This window comes from Xiphophorus maculatus, chromosome 20, assembly GCF_002775205.1.
Source record: "Xiphophorus maculatus strain JP 163 A chromosome 20, X_maculatus-5.0-male, whole genome shotgun sequence".
NCBI lineage: Eukaryota > Metazoa > Chordata > Actinopteri > Cyprinodontiformes > Poeciliidae > Xiphophorus > Xiphophorus maculatus.
In genome coordinates this window covers 28,560,137-28,579,715 of record NC_036462.1, presented here as the reverse complement: position 1 = coordinate 28,579,715, position 19,579 = coordinate 28,560,137, and the positions used below count along the sequence as shown (strand labels likewise).

Sequence of the window (19,579 nt, the reverse complement as noted above, 5' to 3'; positions counted from 1 at the left end):
GCCAGCTTCCCTCGGGTCCTCCACCAACAGCGGTAAGAAGAGAAAAGCCCCCGGGGGGTCAAACGGTGCAACATGTGACCAGGCGGCCAATGAATGAAGGCTGCGGCTCGAACTCGTGTCTGTCTTTCTCCGGGGCCCTCAGACGGTCTGCAGCCGCGCTCTGTGGAAGGTAAGGCAACAATTTCGCGGGGACAAAGTGCCAGGATTCACGCCACGCTTTGTTTTGAGGGTTTCGACAAACCGGCCCACGTGCGAACAATAACCCAACTCCGCGTGTTCCGAGTTTTTTTTTTTTTTTTTTTTTTTGAGCTTTTGAAACTTGCTCTTAGTGCTTTTCTGTTGTTTTTTTCCCCAGCTGAAAATACGCACCTCTTGTATTAACCGTATTGTCGCGGGTCTGTAGCGAAGTTGTTTTTAATCCGTGGCGTGAAGATGACGTAAAAAGCTGACGTTTTCTGTTGGGCTGCAAACAAAACAAAACTGTTGCGGCGAAGCTGTAACATTTTAAGGCGAAATGATCCTACAGCTTTTAAACAGAATCCACCATTAGATGTTTCAGTGCGTGAAATGTCGACGTTTTGTGACGTTACAACAATCCAGTCAACTTTGTTGGTACCTTTTTAGATTTTTTTTTTTTCTCCAAGTGCGTCTGAAAAGTGTGGTGTGCACATGTTGGCACATGTATTCAACCCGTTGCAGTTGCATTCAGAAGTCGCCTAGCTGGAGTCTTAACTTTGCTTAATTTAATGTCTGTGTACATGCAGCTGTTCTGTGAGGGCCTCGCAGTTAGAAAATGTATTTGTTTATATTGTTGCGCATCAATAAAAGAAGACGCAACAGATCGGATTAACATCCTTTTTCACTCTCGTTCTAAATGTGGGGACAGTTGACTGCAGTGTGCCGTTAGCTTTGCAACAGTCTGTCATACTGAGCATGCATGTGGTGACAGTGGAAAGGAGAACTCCCGTTAAACTTTAATAATCCTCCAGTAGAAAGCGGCTCATTTGAGCTGCCATCTGATTGACGGGGTTGAACAGACGGCCTCACAAAGACCAAGGAACAAAGTAGGCGGGTCAGGAATAAACTTTTGAAGAAGTTCAAAGCAAGGGTTCAAGCCAGCATCCTAAAATGGAGAACGCACAGCAGAACTGCAAGCAATGATATATGGTTGTTAGCTGAAGCACATTTTCAATTGTATCCTATTCTATCCTAGTGACAGATTCTTAGTTTCATTATTTTTAAATTATTTTCTTTTAAAGGAAGGCCTTGTTTTAGCTCTATATACAGTACAGACCAAAAGTTTGGACACACTTTCTAATTCAGTGGGTTTTCTTTATTTTCATGACTATTTATAAGGCAAGAAATCCCACTTATTAACCTGACAGGGCAGGTTGACCTACGAAGTGAAAACCATTTCAGGTGACGACCTGTTGAAGCTCATCAAGAAAATGCAGAGTGTGTGCAAAGCAGTAATCACAGCAAAAGGTTGCTACTTTGAAGAAACTAGAATATAAGGGGTATTTTCAGTTGTTTTACACTTTTTTGTTTAGTGCATATTTCCACATGTGTTATTCATAGTTTGATGCCTTCAGTGTGAATCTACAATGTCAATAGTCATGAAAATAAAGGAAACTCATTGAATTAAAAGGTGTGTCCAAACTTTTGGTCTGTACTGTAAATCACATGTGTTTGTTCTTTGACAACTTATTAATGTCGTCCACTCTGAACAGAAAGATGCCGCCTGCTCCGGCAGATGTGTCGAGTCCCAAGCCCGTGGACGGGGGCTGGGGCTGGATGGTGGTGCTCGGCGCCCATATTTCCATTGGGTTCGCATATTCCACCCCCAAAGCCCTGTCCATTTTCTTCAAGCCGATCAAAGAAGACTTGGGGGCCAGCTATAGTGAAATAGCATGGATTTCCTCCATCATGCTGGCTGTAATGTATGCAGGCGGTGAGTTTTCAGTATGTTGCCCTGTTCAAACTGAGAAATAATTACAGCTATCAGAATGCTCAGTGGTCAACAAACAAGTTTAAATGACTTAATCATGGAACATGAGCTATAATGAACTCCTAATCTTCTTAAACATATTTATACTGAGGTGAGGCAGAGTTAGGGGTTTTAAATACAACAGAATGGCAATTTTATGTAACATGATATAAAGCTGATGTCTGCGTAAGCACACACACACATTTCTGCAAAATGGTTTCTCAAGTTGATACACATAACACTGTTCTATGTCTCGACGGTTTCATTCAAAAATTAAACTTGTGCAAACGTTTACCATTTTCATTGTACAATAGTATGCTTTGTTATCAGCTGACGTTTACTTACAGAGCTGCAGTGAAGCCAAAATGGACATATGTGTCCTAAAAGCTGTGATCCATCACAAGGTCTGTAGTCTGCAGCTTTAAATCAGCATCTTTTACTCAATCAAATAGTGTGGAGTGGTTTAAGCAACCAGTGTGTATACTGACCAGCTGTATACAGTATACAGTTTGTATGCAGTCATGAGGAACTGATCAGTCAGTCAAAACTCCATCTGAGAGTCCAAATGTATCAGGGTCACTGTAATGGTGTCTTTTTTTTTTTTTATAAGCAAAGTGTTACAACAATAGTTAGGATTCAGAAGTTTATATATATTGGTTTTTAGAAAACAGCTTATTGATGTGGCTCTCTTATGCCAATAAGTAAACTAAGGCTTCATTTTGGCTAAACCATAGAATCCGGCTAGCTAGCTTAAGTCGGCGAAAGGGCAACATCTCTTTATGTGAAAAAGTTAACTTAGAAAGATGTGACACTGTTATGCTTTAGATAAAACTAAAATGACAGAATTGCTCTTTTTATCAGTGCAATTCCTTGTTAAGGGAGTTGCAGCTAAAATGTACAAACAGAAATGCATGAATACCTAAGAAACAGCTTAAAATATTCAACAGTCTGTGGTGTGCATTTTCTGACCTAAACTGTAGAAAATAAACCCCAACATGTCACATTAAAGCTTAAATTCTTCCTTGGAAAAAAAACCAAAACATTTTTCTTCACAAAGAGAGCCACCAGTGTGTGGTTGTACAGTCGACTCATTCCTACAGACAGATAATGGATAAATTGGCTTCACATGAGTGGCTTCGCTCATTGACGTAGCTTTAGGGGGGCTGATGGGAGGAGTGTTGCCAGTGTGATTTAGTCACCTGACCCAAATTCAAAACTCATTAGGAATATGCCCTTTTTCTCATTTGTCTTATTCTACATTCAGGGAGACATTAATATTTTTTTAGTTTTTTTTTTTTTTTAGATTTAAATGACTTCTCTGATCCCAGAAGTTCTTTTCCCTCCGTCTCATTATACTGGCACTTGGCAAAGAGGTGATTTTGCGAACCCTTTACTGATGTGAAACGGGGAAAGTTTAGTCTGATTTAATGTCAGACATTTTTTTAAAAAAGGGTTTAGTGCCTTTTTATGAAGTGCTTGTAAATGTCTGGCTTCAAGTGTTGGTGCCATGAGACCATTGTAGCCAATCCTCCTTCACATTGTTGGACCACTCTGTGGCTGCTCCCGTAAATTTACTACAGATGCCCTTTTCCCTCCACTGCTGTATATAAATACAAAACTATATTCATGAAGGCAAAAGCAGTTAGCTACAATGTTTGCTAATCAGGTAGCAGATATATTTTTGTTCTTTGCGATTTTCTGTTTTTATATGTTGTTTTAATCAATTATTATCTTTGATCACATAGGTATTGTGTAGTAATCGCTCTCATTATTTGGTTTTACTTCTTTGGCATTATGTGTGTCGTGTCCCTCCTCTTCCCCATTCTGTCCTTTTCCATTTGTGTTCTTATAACTGTTACGGGTCGTCCAGTCTACTGCCTGAGCCAAATATAGGCTGTCGTGTTGTTAATTTAATAACTTCAAATGTGCAAGAAAGGAAATAAATACTTTATTTATTTTTTTTCTCTTTTCCCCTGGCTATCAAACAAATCCACCTGACACTACAGAGCAACCAGACCCACCAAGCTGCCAGGGCAGGGCACAAAAAAAATAAATGTGCATCTCGTTTCAATCTGTGGGGATTTGGGTCATGGGTAGATGACACAAAATATGACTAAATCAAAGTCTTGTGGAGGCTTCACATGAGCTCATCGGTGGCTGCTTTCAAGGTGACAGGAAAGCGGGGCATGTAATCTACCTGCGCTCAGCTCAGGGAGGCCCAAGCGGTGAAATATACCGCTCCGCCGTGGCTCAGGCACAGGACTTTATCATATTGTCCTTGGCGAGGCTTCAGCAATGTCACCCAGTGGAGGAGAGGGACAGTGGGATATATCAGAGGAAGGTTCAGCACACTGGGGCCTAACACCGGGTCCCCATGGGAGAGACATGACAGCCTCTTCAGAAAACCTCTGACTCAAGGAGTCGGAATGATAAACCTATAATGGAAATGGAAATGGTTGCAGAAAGAGAGATGGTCTGCTGGGACGCGGCGGCTGCACTGAGAATGATGAGCTATGTTTGACCCCTGCTGGGCACCTCCTTAATGGTAAAAAAAAAAAAAAAAAAAAATACCACAGGATAGATATTTTTTATGTACAGTAAATAGAGTTTGGAAAGATTCGTTTTGAATATCACATAGAGAGAATTTTCTTTTCAGTCTTTACTCGCATACAGAAATGAACGGGGTCGTTTTAGGGAGGCATCTGGAAGTTATTTGAGCTGCAATTTAAACATTATCAATCGATCAATGAATGAAGCTCTGCTTGTGCAGCACTTTCCTTTTCATACATTTAAATCTAACACAATGTGCTTTACGTAGTTTAAAAAAAGAATTTAATGATTATGAATCAATTTATTCAGTGTGACCTTAGACCTTAAAGCAGCTGCAGACTGCAGAGATTTTGTGATGTTTTATTCTTAGCTTAAACATTGCCTTTCGCTTTACTTGTATTTAGAACTACCTCTGGTGTCAGTTATCAATAAATTCATCAGTAAAATAATTTCTGTATTATTAATTGGAGCGATTAATCGTATTTTGGACACATTGCAAAATTTCTCACCAGACTACTTCTCGTAGCCATGAATTATTAAAATTAGAGCACGGGAAAAAGCTACGGCTGCAGTTTTTTTGTTTGCTGTTCAATTCTACGTAACAATTTGACTCCCTGTTTTATCAATTAACACAAGTTTGTCATGTGTTAAATACAAACATGTTTTATATTTTTCAAAACTAATAATGTTTTGCCAACGTTGTACATTTTAGGACATCCTCGCATATTAGGAAAAAAACATCCTCAGGTGTCAGAACATTGACAAAAATCAATCAGACCTTTGACTAAATGGCATAAGAACAATAAAGTCTGAGCAAAAATGGCTTCAGACGTACAGGTCTTTAAAAAATGGCATCAGAATAAAAAATAAAAAAAACAACCACTTCAGAAGAGAGAAATCGGAAAACTTTTATTTTGATGCGTTTTTCTTTCTGAGATCTTTTCATCTGAAGCCGATTTTTTTTTTTTTTACAGAGACCTTTCTTGTGTTTGTGACAAAATATGGTCATCGTATTTTATCACAATGTTTTGTGGCGCCATTGTGATGGCAATAAAAGTGATGATAAGAAATATTTATTTGCACCTTCATTGCAAATTTTTTTTAGCCAACTATTTCTGCCAGAAAGCAAATTTCTGCTCTTGTAAGTAAACAGGCGTTTTAAACAGGCATCATCAGGCACCAGTTAGACGAAAAAGTAAGATTTCTATCACAAAACTGCACAGAATAACCAACCACATTTACCGGACTACAGAGCGCGCCTGATTAAAAGCCGCATTCTCTAATTTTAGAAAGAAAATCAATTTTGTACCGTACAAGCCACACCGGATTTAAAGCCGCAGGTGTCCCACATTGCAATGTGAGATATTTAAACAGAAAGATGTTACACGCGATGATTTTTTTAAACTTTTAATTTAATCCGTACGGCAACATAAACAAATATGTATTGCAAATGCTTTTTTTCAAGCAGTGCCTGCTACCTTTAAATATACGCAGCTGGAACCGCAACTCTTTCCAGGGCACAGGCCCCTCTCCACCGCTGCACCTGACCCACAAGAGCTCAACCACATCCCCAACGCGTCACGTCCTCCTCATTGGAGGAAATTGAAAAATGAAAAAAGCATTGAAGGATTACAAAAAAACAATAACAACAACAAAAAAAAACAACGAAATGCCCCTGTTTGGATCACACTTTCTGGCTGTATACAACATGAACATATCAAGAATTTAATACTGCTGTTGAGACATTAACCTCTCATAACGTCACAACCAAATCTCACTTCAGCAACATGATTGAAATTATTAAAACAACTGGAACATGAGACGATCAGCTCAAGTTATTTCAGAAATCATCAGAAGACTTATCCATTTCAAAGCTTGTTGTTTCCATTATTTTGTCTTCAAACATCAATTTGTCAGTTAATCATCAATCTCACTGGAGCCTCCACCCAATGCAGCCATCTCAGAGCATGGCACCACTGGAAGTCTTCAATACTTATTTTAACTAATGTATTTTATTGTTTTTGAAGAAAATTTAATTTGATATTTATTTATTTTTTTTGCCAATGACTCTTTCATAATTTTTCTTATTTTAAGAATTTTTAACTGATTTTAATTCTTTTCAATTTAATTATTTGTATAATAATTTTCATTTTAATTACTTTCTAATTACTGGTCAGTGGTTTTTATAGTATTTGCCAAATGGCTATGTGACAACAGACGAACCTCGGACATGTGAAAACAGGGGGCATTTTATAAACCTCATTATGATTTTTATCTGGATAAATCGTGTTCAGGATGCCGCAGCCTCTCCTATCTGTTTTTCCTCACAGCAATTGAACAGTTGGGTCTGCAGAAAAGTATTAAGAAGCCATTCAACCACAAGCTTAAATAGGTCAAGAATGTTGCAATGTCATTTCTAACAATAAAACATCTTGAAAAGTAAATGCTGTTAAACAGTCTAGTATAAGAATGTGCATCTCTATTTTAACTGTTTTTCATTGGAGAATTAATTAATAAGTTGTGAAGGCCCCCGCACCGCCACCTGGATGCGAAGGCATGTGTAAGGCATGTAACATAGGTATAAAAAATATTTTTTCTGAGGTAACAGCCTGCGATGTCATCGATGACATCACGTCCGTCCCTGACTGTCACTGATGACATCAGACCGACAAAACGAACGTGATGTCATCGATGACATCGTAGGCTGTTCCTTCAGAAGTGCTTGAATAAGACGACCAAGTGGTAATGTGAAGGCCTGTGAAGGCCTGGGATCCTTCAAGGACCTGGCCTGTGAAGGCCCTCGCACCGGACGTGGACACGAGGGCCTGTGAAGGCCAGGGATCCTTGAATGACCTGTGAAGGCCCTCGCACTGGACGTGGACGCGAGGGCCTGTGAAGGCCAGGGATCCTTCAAGGACCTGGCCTGTGAAGGCCCTCGCACCGGACGTGGACGCGAGGGCCTGTGAAGGCCAGGGATCCTTCAAGGACCTGGCCTGTGAAGGCCCTCGCACCGGACGTGGACACGAGGGCCTGTGAAGGCCAGGGATCCTTGAATGACCTGGCCTGTGAAGGCCCTCGCACCGGACGTGGACGCGAGGGCCTGTGAAGGCCAGGGATCCTTGAATGACCTGTGAAGGCCCTCGCACCGCCACGTGGACGCGAGGGCCTTTGAAGGCCAGGGATCCTTGAATGACCTGGCCTGTGAAGGCCCTCGCACCGCCACCTGGATGCGAAGGCATGTGAAGGCCCTGGCCTGTGAAGGCCCTCGCACCAGCACCTGTATGCGAGGGCCTGTGAAGTCGTGTAAAAGTAGTAGAAAAAGTTGAGTACCTTTCTACCGTTTATACTCTCTTCTCCTTCCATGCGTTGCTCTAGGGCAGGGGTGGGCAATCCTGGTCCTCGAGGGCCGGTGTCCTGCTACTCTTAGATGTCTCCCTTGAAACACTCTTGTATCCAACAGCTGACTCACCTCCTAAGTGCAGTCAAGTTCTCCAGAGTCCTGCTAATGACCTCATTATTTGACTCAGGTGTGTTGAAGTAGAGATACATCTAAAAGTTGCAGGAGACCGGCCCTCGAGGCCTGGATTTGCCCACCCCTGCTCTAGGGTGTCCCTACGCTCTTTCAGGTCTCATACTGATGTTTCCAGTTTTGTTAGAGCCAAATTATAGACAGCGTTTCACCAGGAGACCTAGAGTGAGGAGCCCCGCCCCTTTCCCCCTTGCGCCTCAGACAGAGTTTGGGGAAAAAGATGGCGGTCGTTCTTCGTTCGCTAAAGCTGTTCTTGTTTACATGTTAGTAGTGCGAAGCTGGTGGAAACTGTCCCCGCTAAAATGTAAATTTACAAGTTCATTCGGTGCTGATTTCGTAATTACTTGCTAGACGTGTTTAGACGTTCGAGGGAAAAAGAGTGATTTTGTTTCATAATTACGGTTTGTAGCTATAACGGTCGTAAAACAGCCGTTATAGAAGTTTGCTACATGTATCTAAACTTCGATACACTCTCCGACCCAACCTTATGAAGATTTCGGTGGTATCCTGACGGGTTGTGTTATCTTTTGATAGGAAGTGTTAAAGTTACTCTGTTACATGTACCGGAAATCAGTTCTCATCAGTTTCAAACATTTATTATAGACGTTACCACTTTTCCCCTACTACCCTGTAATTGATTCTACTGTACTAGCTTAAGCTAGATCTAGTCCTCTAAATATGCCCATATTAAATTATAGAACTAATAATATGATTAAATTTTTCAGAGTTATTACAATTCAAAGAAATTAGGAGCCTTACAATTTCACTGAACTTGAGGAATAGTTTTCTTTTTATGTAAATGTGTAAGATTTAAATCGATTGTTGAATTGTTTTGATTTGGCCCATGGATGCTGTCACAGCTGGTGGGGGCTGATGTTGTTTATTGAAGCAGATGGAATATGGTTGTTTTGGAGCAACGGAAGGACACATGGACATGAATGCACAAAGGAATGTTCAATGTATGATTGCATGATTTCATGATTTTGACAATTTGTAATAAAACAGACAGAGTTTGGGGAAGAAAACGGCGGTCGTTCTTCGTTCGCTAAAGCTGTTCTTGTTTACAGGCTTCCCACTCGGAAGAAAGGAGAAGAAGAGACAAAACAAAACAAACATCAATTGTTACAACTCTTTCAATACAGCTGAGACATGTAACATAGGTATAAAAAATATTTTTTCTGAGGTAACAGCCTGCGATGTCATCGATGACATCACGTCCGTCCCTGACTGTCACTGATGACATCAGACCGACAAAACGAACGTGATGTCATCGATGACATCGCAGGCTGTTCCTTCAGAAGTGCTTGAATAAGACGACCACGTGGTAATGTGAAGGCCTGTGAAGGCCTGGGATCCTTCAAGGACCTGGCCTGTGAAGGCCCTCGCACCGAACGTGGACGCGAGGGCCTGTGAAGGCCAGGGATCCTTCAAGGACCTGGCCTGTGAAGGCCCTCGCACCGGACGTGGACGCGAGGGCCTGTGAAGACCAGGGATCCTTGAATGACCTGGCCTGTGAAGGCCCTCGCACCGAACGTGGACGCGAGGGCCTGTGAAGGCCAGGGATCCTTGAATGACCTGGCCTGTGAAGGCCCTCGCACCGCCACGTGGACGCGAGGGCCTGTGAAGGCCAGGGATCCTTGAATGACCTGTGAAGGCCCTCGAACCGCCACCTGGATGCGAAGGCATGTGAAGACCCTGGCCTGTGAAGGCCCTCGCACCAGCACCTGTATGCGAAGGCATGTGAAGGCCCTGGCCTGTGAAGGCCCTCGCACCGAACGTGGACGCAAGGGCCTGTGAAGGCCAGGGATCCTTCAAGGACCTGGCCTGTGAAAGCCCTCGCACCAGCACCTGTATGCGAGGGCCTGTGAAGTCGTGTAAAAGTAGTAGAAAAAGTTGAGTACCTTTCTACCGTTTCTACTCTCTGCTCCTTCCATGCGTTGCTCTAGGGCAGGGGTGGGCACTCCCGGTCCTCGAGGGCCGGTGTCCTGCAACTCTTAGATGTCTCCCTGGTCCAACACACCTGAATCCAACAGCTGAATCTCCTCCTAAGTGCAGTCAAGTTCTCCAGAGTCCTGTTAACGACCTCATTATTTGACTCAGGTGTGTTGAAGTAGAGATGCATCTAAAAGTTGCAGGACACCGGCCCTCGAGGACCAGGAGTGCCCACCCCTGCTCTAGGGTGTCCCTACGCTCTTTCAGGTCTCATACTGATGTTTCCAGTTTTGTTAGAGCAGCCTTTGTCTCAGCAAACACACTCTAATTTTCTTTCCACCACTCCTTTAGTTCACGCAGGACTCCGGCTACAGTTTCATTAGCTTCGTTAGCTTTTCTTCTCTAGCCAGCTGTATTGTTAGCCTGCTGCGGGTCTTTCTTCTCTTTGGGCGCTTTTTGTTCAGTTTATTGTTTACCAACAGTGTTTCTTGTTGGCATCGTTTTCTTATTTGCTGTTTTTTTTAAGGGGATGTCCAGAAAATTATGTAATTTGTCAGTTAATCATCAATTTCTCAGTTAAGCAGACCAATCACTGCACCAACTTGCCTAATCATAAATATACTTCTCACAATATGTTTGGTTCTTGTTGGTCCTCTGAATCTGGGATCTACAGAAACACGGTAAAGAATCTGTTTGACATTCTACAACACCAGGTGCTAGAGGTCACTGCTTTTGGATGTTGAAACAAAAAAAAATAAACAATACGTGCTACGCAAACAATGGCTCTGATCAAACTGAACCTAACTTCAGTGAAGGTTTGTGAAATACCAACATTTAAATCCATGAAAAACAAAACATTTAGGGACTGATCTGGAGTTGGTCAACTGAATGAAGCAACTATAAATCTAAAACATGCATTTTGTCAGAGTGATTTGATTTAGTGGAATATTTTGCTGCATATTTTTGGCTGAATCCCTGTAAGATGAATGTGCAGCTTGCCCTTATCATAGAAGGTTGTAGAGTGACTGGCGGTGCAATATCACTCTTTCAGACAAGGTTAGAATGACGGAAAGGTTGACAGGATATGAAAGACTGTTCACTTGCTGATTGATCTCTAAACAAAGCGCTGTGCAATATCAGAGGGAAGTGGTAATGAGTCACCGGACTTTTTTTTTTTTTTTTTTAGTGCATAGTAAAGGAGGTTTTCCACCATCTTAGTCTGAAGTTCTTTCACCCATGTTTAGGTACATGAACATATTACCAACTTGTCTAGAAATAGATGAGGCAGTTTGATCCTTTTGAAGTGAACGTGGCAGGTTAATGTTCTGACAAAGACGCTTTCTACAAACTTTTAGAGATGCAACTTATGGGGAAAAATAGCATTACAAAAAATATTTTGTTTGCTTTCAGAATTATCACCAGCTTTTTGCAGATCGTATAGTTCCAAATGCAATCTATGGGACCAATGGGGAGTAAAACATGTTAGGAAAACGACAATGTGAAGGCCATATATCTATTTCACTTCATTCACAATTCCACTTCATTTCATGTTGGCCTGTCACATAAAGTGTACTTTGGAATTTTGGGTTTTGACTTGACAAAACGTGGAGACATTGCAAAGAAGTGTAATAAAAGACAAACCCAATTATTGTTTTCCCCTCCTCTTTTTCAGGTCCAGTGAGCAGCGTGTTGGTCCGTCGCTTTGGAAGTCGACCAGTGGTCATGATGGGCGGGCTGATGTGTGGGGTTTCTATGGTAACGGCCTCATTTGGGAGCTCCATCGTTTACCTCTACCTTTGCATTGGCATCATTGGAGGTATAGTTCAGTTTTTTTGTTTTTCTTTTTGGTATCATAAATGTGATTATTTTTGGCTGCTTTTTGTAACACCTTAACTGCCTCAATGTTGTTGGGCAAGATTTATTTAACTTATTTTGAGATCCAAAACGCTTTCTCTTGCCGTTTTGCTAACTGTTCCTGTTCTCAATGGACTATTTGCTTGGAGGCAGAGGAATTTGCAGAGCTTTTTTTTTTGTATTTGCTAAGAGTTTCTTGATGCAGAGCTGCCTCTACCGATTTGGCCTCTGTGCCATTTGTTCCTGGGCTTTGGGCATCTGCCTCAGCTCCTCAGGTGCAGTTAGAGCGGCAAGAGAACCAGCGCCATGACAGTAATTAAGACAGAACTATCTCTGATCCCAGAGAGCATAGGCTTTAATCGGCCTCCATCGCCTTCCTGCAGTCTCCAATCACGGGCGTCGCAATGGGGGCCCTCCGCCACCCTACGAGGCTCATTACTCCGCCGAAGGCTCCTATGAAGCATTAATAGTCCCAGCAAGTGGCTAAGCTGTGTCCTGTGCCCAGGGGCACAGCTTTGTTCCCTTGAGCCCTTGCATAGTGACAATATGACATCATTCAGCTTTATCTAGACAAGGTAGCTAAATAGACAAGCATTTACTGCAAAAAACCTAAGACTCTTTCATTCCCCCCCTCTTACTCTAGCGTTCTTTCTTCCCGTTGAGATTCAGTAGAGACAATAGTCGGTGCCTGCAAACATAATGGTGTTGGAAGTTGATTTCGAGTACCTTTGGTGGGAAACCGTCAGTGTTGGATGAGGTCCAAAATCAGATAAATGGCAACAAATGTTGTTCTTTACTTACTAATCATCCGTACCTCAAAGACCTTTTGTCCACTAGGTATAGGCTAGTATGAAATTCACAAAATATGTTGACCTTGAGTAATAATGCCTCTCACCCACAAAAATGTACATCATCATGTAATCATTTTTCAATAAAAAAGCAACTAGTTTTCCTGCTGCAGCTAAAATAATAATGTACAAAAAATAATGTGATTATTACAGTCAATAACAGCTATTTTTTTATTTTTTTAAGTGTGTAGAGCTGGAGCTTTATTTAAGCCAGGCTGAGACAGACGCCATGCGCTGCTGCAATACTCAGTGATTTACACAGCAGGAAATGGTTCAGTACTTTTTGCTGCATCTCGTTAAAAGGACTTTAAAGGGGGAGGAAGAAGGAAAATGTTAGATGTTTTGAAACCGTAACTCTTCAAAACCGTCCTATACCTTGTTACCAGGTACCAACCAATGCCTACTTGCTACATATTTAACCATATGATTCTTATTTCTTCACAAAAATTCCTCATCATATTAGTTTAACTCTAATGTCAATTATATCAACATCACCATTCTTGTTTTCCCTGTTATAGTTAATATCTTCTGCGTTGCGTTGTTTAAAGTCCACAGCCTTAAGAAATAATACAAAGAGGGATACTGTAAATAATTACATTTGGCTTACAGTTATTATTATTGAAGTTAAACATTAAGTGTATGTATGCTTAGGTTATCATCGTGAAGGCTTAGATGACGTTGTCTCAGTATACCTGCTGTATCGACGCTATAAAACAGACACTCGCCTAAATTCTGCTGATAGTCTTGTATAAAAGATTTCTTTGTGATATTGTGTGTAGTTAAAGCTGGCATCAAGGTACACAGGCAACTTGTACTGTTCTGAAAACTACTTGCAACAAGCTAAAAGCTAGCTTATTTAGCATTAGCATGTTTGTTTTCTTTCTGTATGTGAAAACAAAAACATATTTAAATGAAAAAAAGCTTTCCTGTTTGATTCTAAAGTCATTTCTGCTTTCTTTTCATTGCCTCTTTCTCAGATCTTTGTATAGCGGAAACGGACATTGCTCCTGTAAATACATTTTTAAGAAACATACTAGAAACTAAATATTATTATTACTGAATTTTACAAACTAAAACCAGACACTGTTTCCTTACTACATCAAAGTTAGTTTTACGAAGAATAATGAGTTTGAGGAACGTACCTGTGAACTCAGACCAGAGCAGCAAATTGACGTTGGAAGGAGAAAATCTAGCGCTGCTACCATGTAGCTGTAGCTCTTCATCTTCCTTAAATTAAGGCGCTATTAAATTAATGTGTTCAGAATAGAAGGTAGGAGAGTGACTGTATTACCCAGGCTACCTAATTTATTTCTACTTAAATGGAGAAATTATTTCTGAAATAATTCCAGCATTCTGTAATGAGATTTTAGCCGGCAAAACTAAAATGAGATGAAACCTAAATGAACACGGAGCACAATCAGTTCTGATTTAATTTGGAAAGGATCCTCTAGAGTTTAGCTTCAGCACAACTTTTCCTTCTTAAGCATTTTAAATGTGACTCTCTTTTATTTATTTATGTAAAAAAAAAATTCCCCACTCTCTTTCTTGCATACAGGCTGGGGACTCTGCTTTAACCTGAACGCGTCTCTCACCATCATCAGTAAATATTTCCTTGCCAAGCGACCGTTGGCCAACGGCCTTGCCATGGCCGGCAGTCCGGTGTTCCTCTGCTTCCTGGCCCCGCTCAACCAGTATCTCTTAGGACACTTTGGCTGGAGAGGAAGCCTGCTTATCCTCGGGGGTATGATGTTAAACTGCTGCGTTGCGGGGGCCGTAATGAGACCTGTCGCTCGGCACTCTGCGCCACCGAAGGAAGTGGACCAGTCAAACAACGCCAAGTCGAAAGGGAGCCGTCTGAAAAAAGTTAAGACCTTTGTGGATCTGTCGTTCTTCAAGGATCCGGGCTTTATTATTTACCTCGTTGGAAACGTGATGTTCATCTTTGGCGCCTACGCGCCCATCGTGTTTTTGTCGGCGTACGCAGTCAGCCGAGGCGTAGAGGAGTACTCTGCCGCCTATCTGCTCTCCATCATGGGCTTCGTCGACATGTTTGTTCGGCCTCTCACAGGGCTGGTAGCCAACAGCAAGTGGGTCAGGCCGAGGATCCAGGCCCTCTTCAGCTTCGCCATGGTCTTCAATGGCACGTTCCACCTCCTCTGCCCCCTGATGAGGACCTACCCGCTGCTGGTGGCCTACGCTGTGTTCTTCGGAGTGGGCTTTGGGATGGTTTTCGCACTGATATTTGAATGCCTCATGGACCTGATGGGAAACCAGCGCTTCCCCAGTGCTGTTGGACTGGTGACCATCATAGAGTGCTTCCCCATGCTCTTGGGACCGCCGGCTGCAGGTAACGTACCCTCAATGTGATTTGTCCGTGCTCCTTTGCATTCGTGCTGAAGCTCATCTCGCTATGTGTACAAATCTCACTTTTTGTCTCGGAATTGCACAACTAGATCTGCTCTCAGATCGCTGCAGCCAAATATTGCAACATGGTAGACCAAAGAGCGAGTCAATAATGTAAAGTCAGATAAATCTATGTGGGCGTGTGATCGTTTGGAAGCAAGCTATTTCCAAAAATGCAATACCTAAGTGTTTAAACCTTAGGTATTGTTTAAAATGCTGTTTTTACTCTAAGAGAGAGATGAATTATTACTACTGAGCTGGGATTGTTTAGGTTTGCATGGAAGGCCCAGTTTGGTAAGGGTCTCATCGTTCTCCGTGTCCGCAAAGGTCGGCCGCTTGGACCTCGCGTTCAGTTGAATTGCACACAGCTTTCCTTACAGCCCAGTAGAGGGCGATAATGGGCTGATTTGTCAACCATTTAATCTGAATAGAATAGAATAGAATAGAAGTACTTTATTCATCCCAGCAGGGAAATTACTTCGCAGTTACAGCATAGAGACAAGACAAGACAAGAGATGTTACAGCAAATATACACAGACAAACACACACGACAGGAGCTGCGTCTGCAGGCAGCCAGCTGCGCCGGCGCCATCTTGACAAACAGGAGGAAAGAAAGAAAAGAACTCAAAAGAAAGATGAAATTTCCTATCAGTATGCAAATCCAGTTTTTGTGTGCTTAGAGGTAAATTATCCAAACTAGAAAAATATCAGATGACCCCCCCGCGCTCCAATACTCAAGTTCTTCTTCTTCCTCCGCTCACTCAGTCCTACATATAAATGAAACTATTAACGGTGTAAACTATACCAGCAAGTTTAGCATCCTGCTTAGATATTTACTTTTTTATTTCTCCTTTGAGATTAACAAAATATTCAAAAACATTTGTAAGGTTACAGAATAAGGCAAACGTTCAGATGTTTTTGATGTAACCAAGGATAGTTCTTGACTTTGTTGCAGAATGTTCATTGTGCGCAATTTTTATTTTTGCAGCGGTTCTATTATCCTCTGCTTAGATTGCTTTCTGTTTTGTTTTAGTGTAGTTAGAAATCCACTGGTGCCCTCCTAGAACTCCACCGGTGTAGCGTTAGCAGCTAAATCTGTTGAAGAGACGCAAATACGTTCTCGGTCGTAATTATTATTTGTAAAGTATCAGTCCTCAGGAAACTAAGCGGCCATTCAGAAGATGCTCAGTTTGATGAAAATGGAAAGATGAGGGTTTTCGACAGATAAACTTTCTCTCCGCTTTTCGCTAAAGTGAAAAGTTTTGACTGGGAGCGACCCCTTTCTGAGGGGCCCCTTTTAATGGGGCCAAATAAGTGCCTCCTTGCTTGTGTAACACTCTCCTCCAGAGGGCACAATCGTTATGTATCCCGTATCTGCTTGTTACTGCTCCTCCGAACCTTCAGGTCAAGCCAATTAGGAGGAAGTGAGGTAAGTGAGGGTAATTAGCCTTTTGCGTTGGGTGTTTAATGATGCTCAGTTCAAACTCTCGTCATTAAAGTCCTGTACCTGGGCCATAATTAGGCTGCGAAGGCACTAAAAAAAGAGAAAGGGGTGACTATGCCAGATGGACATAATTACTGCTCAGCCAATCAAGGACTGTCTTAATGAGGGTGGTGGTCATCTGAGCACCGGCACCAGATGAGTGCTATCAATCAGATAATGCATTGAGAGGCAGAATGAAAAATGACCCCTCACGGTGTATACGCAAATATTATGCCCATCATCATCGGCTGCAAAGCTGGAGCGTGATGAGAGAAACCTTTTTAATGGTCCCTTCACCCTAAACTAAAACGCTCTCTTTCAATGTGATGGGTTCTGTAATGTGGTAGGTAGTTAGTTAGTTTATCTAAAAAGTTCATATAAAAGACTTGATTCTCTTTTTTAAGTAGCTCATCTATAGTGTGATATGTCAAAGCAGGATTCTTGCAAATGTCTCCATATTTAATTATTTTCCCTCAGTTTCTGCCTTCCGGTCTCTTTCAATTGAATTTCCAAAGTAGAAATGCAAAAACGGATGAACATCCATGTTTGTCCATGTTGGACAGTGTTGGATTTTCCCATCTTTTTCCGTCACCACCTTTTCCACCTTTTGACGAAGGTAGCCCAGCCTCTTTGGTTTCCGGAAATCTGGAGCTTTAAGTCTAATCTGAAGCACATTTGTCATTTTTCTGCAGACCCTTTCTGCGTATCTATGTTTCTGAGAATGGCCTTCGCTGCTGTCGTCCAAATTGTCTTCCTAGAAAAGCAGGAGAGCCAGAAAGCGTTCAGCGGCTCTCTGTCAGCTCCAAAGCAGCTCCTCTCAAATTAGCCAAACTGGCTTTCTTTTCCTGTTTTGACTTTGAATTCGCATGCTTCTGCTCCAGGGTTGCTGGTGGACATCTTTGATGACTACAAGTACCTTTTCTTCATGTGCGGAGGAGTGATCACGACTGGTGGGCTCTTCCTCTTCGTCATGAACTTCTATAACTACAACAGGTTAGAGAAAGCGAATAGAGGAAAAGAAACGGAGCAGAACCGGAACACCGTGGAGAACCAGGAGCGGGCGAGCAGAGAGGCTCAGATGGAACTGATGGACTCTGAGGTGAAAGAGACGAACACGGCCCAACCAGAATACTCACAGTTGGGTAGTAACTAGCTACATTTACTCAATTACATTTACTTGAGTAACTTTTTTTGAAGAAAAAAAAAAGAGACAATTTTAGGAGTACTTTTACTACGCTTCACTTTTTACTTTTACTTGAGTAATTTTATTGTGAAGTATCGTTACTCTTGAGTAAAATTTCTGGATCCTCTACCCACTGAATAAAAAACAAACAAACATGTTTTCACCAAAAGTTCACCAGACAGACACACACCTGCAGTTTTTTGTTAAAGTTTCATAAGTATTTTTATCCAATGAATCTGACTTGGTAAAATTTTATTTTGCCTTTTTTTTTTTTATCTATATGGATGATGGTCATTTTCATCCTTAAAATACCCCCCCAAAAATCCACATATCTTTGTATTTTGATCCGTCTGAAAATATGATTTTCAAACATTAAATGATTGATCATGTAATCTGTTACACACAACTTGAGTAGAGTTTTTACCAAATACTTTTTTACTCTTAATTAACTGGACGGATACTTTTACTTTTACTTGAGTAAGTATATTTTGCTGTAGTGCTGCTCTTTTGGGTACTCTGCCCACCTTTGGTAATACTGCATAGTTTAATTCATGCTTTATTGTCAGCAGCATTATCTCAAACTTTGGAGAAGTCAGGTCTTTACTGTTAGTAAATAGTGTTTACCCTGCTTTCATGGAGACTCTGTATCTCCATTGCACCAACATGCCAGTTCTCTAACAGCGAGCTACGGAGGATTTGCTGAAGTCAAATTTATATCACCTTTGTTAAAAAGTAAAACTAAATATGTACTCTAAACAGCAGATTTTATTAAAAAACTGCTTTTTGAGATTTTACCCACTGATTAATTGAAAGGCTGCATTTTCTTCCACATCTCCATGTTTATCTGATCTTTACCCGTCTTTGCGACAGGATCCAGTCAGTTTCACTGTTTCTGTAGAATTTGTTCACACCCACTGACTGAGCCTGTTGCTAAGATACCTCAAGACGACAGCCGTATTTGGAGGGACATGATGGATTTTTGAAGTAAATAGAGGAGGTGTGATGTCAACAGATTTTACAATATTTTATGGTTTTATTTTCCTACCTTAAGTTTAAGGTTTTTACTTCTTCTCTGTCTGGAATATTAAGCCACATTTTGTTGTCCTGTTAGGCGGTGAGAATGAATATGTTTCAAAAAAAACACTGTTAGGCTTTTAAGACAATTCCCTGAATATTGGAGAAACATTTACATAATTCATAGAACTGTAAAAAATGAATTGAATTGAATTTCTTCCTTTTCAAATTCATTTGATCACGTTAATATTTTCTTGTCTAGGTCATATACTGTAGGATAAACGTTGTTTATTTCATATAAAAAAAGTAAATGTGAACTCAATGTGTTACATGTGTTGCAATCTAAGTGGCAACACCAACTTAAAACAGATAAACGCCTTCAGCTGGTTTTTGTTTGCAGAACCTCAAAAAAAGAGAAAAAGTCTTAACTAAATCGTGCACTCATTAGAATTTATTCCCCAAATAAAATCATTTTATTTAACTTGAGTACTGTGCCATTTCAACTAATAATGTAAATTATTTAAAAAAAAACTAAGTAGTGGTGGCAGCGTCAACATGCTGTGCTAAAAGCTCAACGTCTTGCATTACCTGAGTAACATCCCAGTCCAGACAGAGTCCCTGCCCAACATGGCGGGTCACGTATCCGCAGCCTGACGCAGTGTTTCATTATTCCATGTTTATCAGTGTGTCAGATTTTTTCCCCCCTACTTTTACATTGTCTGTCGTTGCATCTCAGGTGTGGACCAAAGCAGCCTGAGCTAAGCTTTATGTGTGATTTTAAGGTTTATGTGAAATA

General features: G+C 41.3%; 1 protein-coding gene across 1 annotated transcript; it reads left to right on the top strand.

The window, feature by feature from the left end:
- The first annotated feature begins 40 nt into the window (after window positions 1–40).
- Window positions 41–17,902, top strand: LOC102225318 (monocarboxylate transporter 2-like). The gene is made up of 5 exons (XM_023353474.1): window positions 41–169; window positions 1,731–1,951; window positions 11,671–11,814; window positions 14,256–15,047; window positions 17,468–17,902. The coding sequence occupies exons 1-5, from the start codon at window positions 90–92 to the stop codon at window positions 17,737–17,739; spliced, it is 1,509 nt and encodes a 502-aa protein (XP_023209242.1). The 5' UTR covers window positions 41–89; the 3' UTR covers window positions 17,740–17,902.
- Window positions 17,903–19,579: the final 1,677 nt, after the last annotated feature.